General features: G+C 41.2%; 1 protein-coding gene across 1 annotated transcript; it reads left to right on the top strand.

Annotated features, from left to right (window-relative positions):
• Positions 1-656: 656 nt before the first annotated feature.
• On the top strand, positions 657-2,452 carry LOC139824901 (uncharacterized; the record flags this gene model as incomplete). Its single annotated transcript, XM_071797453.1, has 2 exons — positions 657-1,191; positions 1,276-2,452. Coding segments are annotated over 2 exons (1,712 nt in total), but the record flags the coding sequence as incomplete, so codon positions are not given.
• Between the last annotated feature and the right edge of the window lie 276 nt (positions 2,453-2,728).

The raw sequence follows: 2,728 nt of genomic DNA, 5'->3' as shown, positions 1-2,728 counted from the left end.
CCCGGCACCGAATGACAGCCATTCACAGCTCAACTTATCGGAACTTATAGACAAGGATAGACGTGGTTATAGGTTATAATTTCTTCGAAGCTCTCATTTTTATTCCAGGCTTTCAATCTCAATTTTAAAGGTACGTTATTGTTTGTGCACGTCTTCTGAAGAGTGGGAACATTTCATTTCGTACATATTACTTATACAACTGTTTATATTAGAAAATGAGGTGACAGCATTTTTACATTTTTTCAATTATTACTAATTATTTTACATTTCCACTCTTCATTAGTACCTATACTTTACTCCTGTAAAAGGATTTTGCGATCTATAAAGCCGTTTTAAAGAACGAGCTCTGTTTTGTCGGTATTTAGGATCCCCTTAAGTGCCAATAAGCGGAAGAAGAAGAAGAAGAAGAAGACAGCTTAACTTAAAGGAAATAACAACCGCTGTGGTAAAGTTATAATTTTATAAACAATTTTACGTTTGTATATTCTGAAAACTTTACAAAATTCACATGAAAATATTATTGTTTATGTGAGATAAATTTTTTATACGATCAATACATCGGTTTCTTTAATAACTTGAAGATTCAATGTTTTCATTAACTTATATTATTAGTGATTGGTGATTTATACATAAATTAAATTTTTCTTTGTTTTTAGATGAGAACCACGAAAAAGAGCATTTCGGAATAATCCTCGATTATAGCGAGCAACATAGCGAGCTCATAACCAATAAATTTGTCGGAACCAGTTGTTACATCAATTTACCGCAAGAAATTAAATCGAAGAAAGCGGTGATCAACGTGCATTCTATGGACAATGCATGCTTCGCGTGGTCAGTGGTGGCTGCTTTACATCCAGTCGAAAGACATTCAGAACGGGAATCCTCGTACCGACATTACACAACAGTATTAAATTTACAAGGCATTGAGTTTCCAATGACTTTGAAACAGATTAAAAAGTTCGAACGACTCAACGGTATATCCATCAATGTGTATACCATCGAGGGAGAGAAGACGCCAACCGTTCTCCCGATACAGCTCACCGACCTGAAGAGAGAAAAGCACGTCAATTTGCTGTACGTGCAGGACCCGCGAGATAACAACGTGGGGCATTTCGCGTGGATAAAAAATCTATCGCGTCTCGTTAGCTCGCAATTGAGCAGGCACAATGGTCGGAAATACTTTTGCGATCGGTGAGTACCTATACTCCTTTTTAATAAAATTATAAAAATATTTTTAATATAAAAAAATTTTAAAAATGTGTTTTTCTTTTGCAGTTGTTTACATTATTTTAGATCGAGCGAGAAATTGGAAGCCCACGGAGTAGACTGCCGAGAGATAAACAACTGTGCGATCCGACTACCGAGCGAGGACGACAAGTGGCTGAGTTTCAAGAATCACAGCAGGAAGGAACGAGTTCCGTTCGTCGTGTACGCCGACCTGGAATGTACCCTCGAGAAGACGGATGCGGATCCGACAACGTCCACATACACGTTTCAACATCATCGGGTATTTAGCATAGGATATTACGTGCGGTGCTCGTACGACGACTCGTTATCCGCGTATCGGTTTCGTCGCGATAAGGATTGCGTCGCGTGGTTCGTCGAGGAACTAAGACGTTTAGCACACGACGTAAAGAGTATCTTATCCGGTAATGTTTGCATGACGGAATTAACGCGAGACGAGCGGGAGATATTTCACAGCGTGACGCATTGCCACATTTGCGAAAAACCGTTCGAGCCAGACGACGTACGAGTACGCGATCATTGTCATCTGACCGGTCGTTATAGAGGTCCCGCGCATGCCAACTGTAATCTAAATTACACAGATTCGCATTACATTCCAATAATTTTTCATAATTTATCGGGTTACGACGCGCATTTTATTATCAAGGAAATAGCTACAGCGTACGAAGGACACGTAGACTTACTTCCAATCACGAAAGAAAAATACATTTCGTTCACGAAACACGTTAAAGATACTGCAGAAAAATCAGATTCGCGAAGCGACATAAAATTACGGTTTATCGATTCGTATAAATTTTTGAGTAGCAGCCTCGATAAATTAGCATCTTTTCTATGCAGAGATAAGTTAAAAATTGTACGTTCTCAATTTTTACAATTATCGACCGAGGATTTTGATCTTTTGACGCGAAAAGGCGTATTTCCGTACGAATACGTGGATTGTGTGGACAAGCTGGAGGACACGTGTTTACCACCGCGCGAATCGTTTTACAGTTTCTTGACCGGTGACACCGTATCCGAGAGCGATTACGAGCACGCCGCTAACGTCTGGCGACGGTTCTCCGTTCGAACCTTGGGCGAATACAGCGATCTGTATCTAAAGACCGATGTCTTGTTATTGGCTGACGTTTTTGAAAATTTCCGCGACAGTTGTATAGCGAGTTACGGACTCGATCCCGCGTACTACTATACTTTGCCAGGTTTTACATGAAACGCCATGTTGAAGCATACTCGTAAATTTCGAACTGCTCACTGACATTGACATGGTTATGTTCAACGAACGCGGTATACGCGGTAGTCTGAGTCAATGTTCCGGCAGATACGCGCGGGCCAACAACTTGTACGGCTGGGCGATGTGTGAGCCACTGCCCTACGCGGAGTTTTATTCCAGATATATACAGTCAGCCGGTGGCCTTTACAATTTGAGGCGCGGCTAGGATGTGCAACGGGCACGTGTTTGACGCGTGCAAGTACGCACTGCTTCGAG

Source organism: Temnothorax longispinosus, unplaced genomic scaffold (genome assembly GCF_030848805.1).
Source record: "Temnothorax longispinosus isolate EJ_2023e unplaced genomic scaffold, Tlon_JGU_v1 HiC_scaffold_650, whole genome shotgun sequence".
NCBI classification, from domain to species: domain Eukaryota; kingdom Metazoa; phylum Arthropoda; class Insecta; order Hymenoptera; family Formicidae; genus Temnothorax; species Temnothorax longispinosus.
This window is presented reverse-complemented; position numbering and strand designations above follow the sequence as displayed.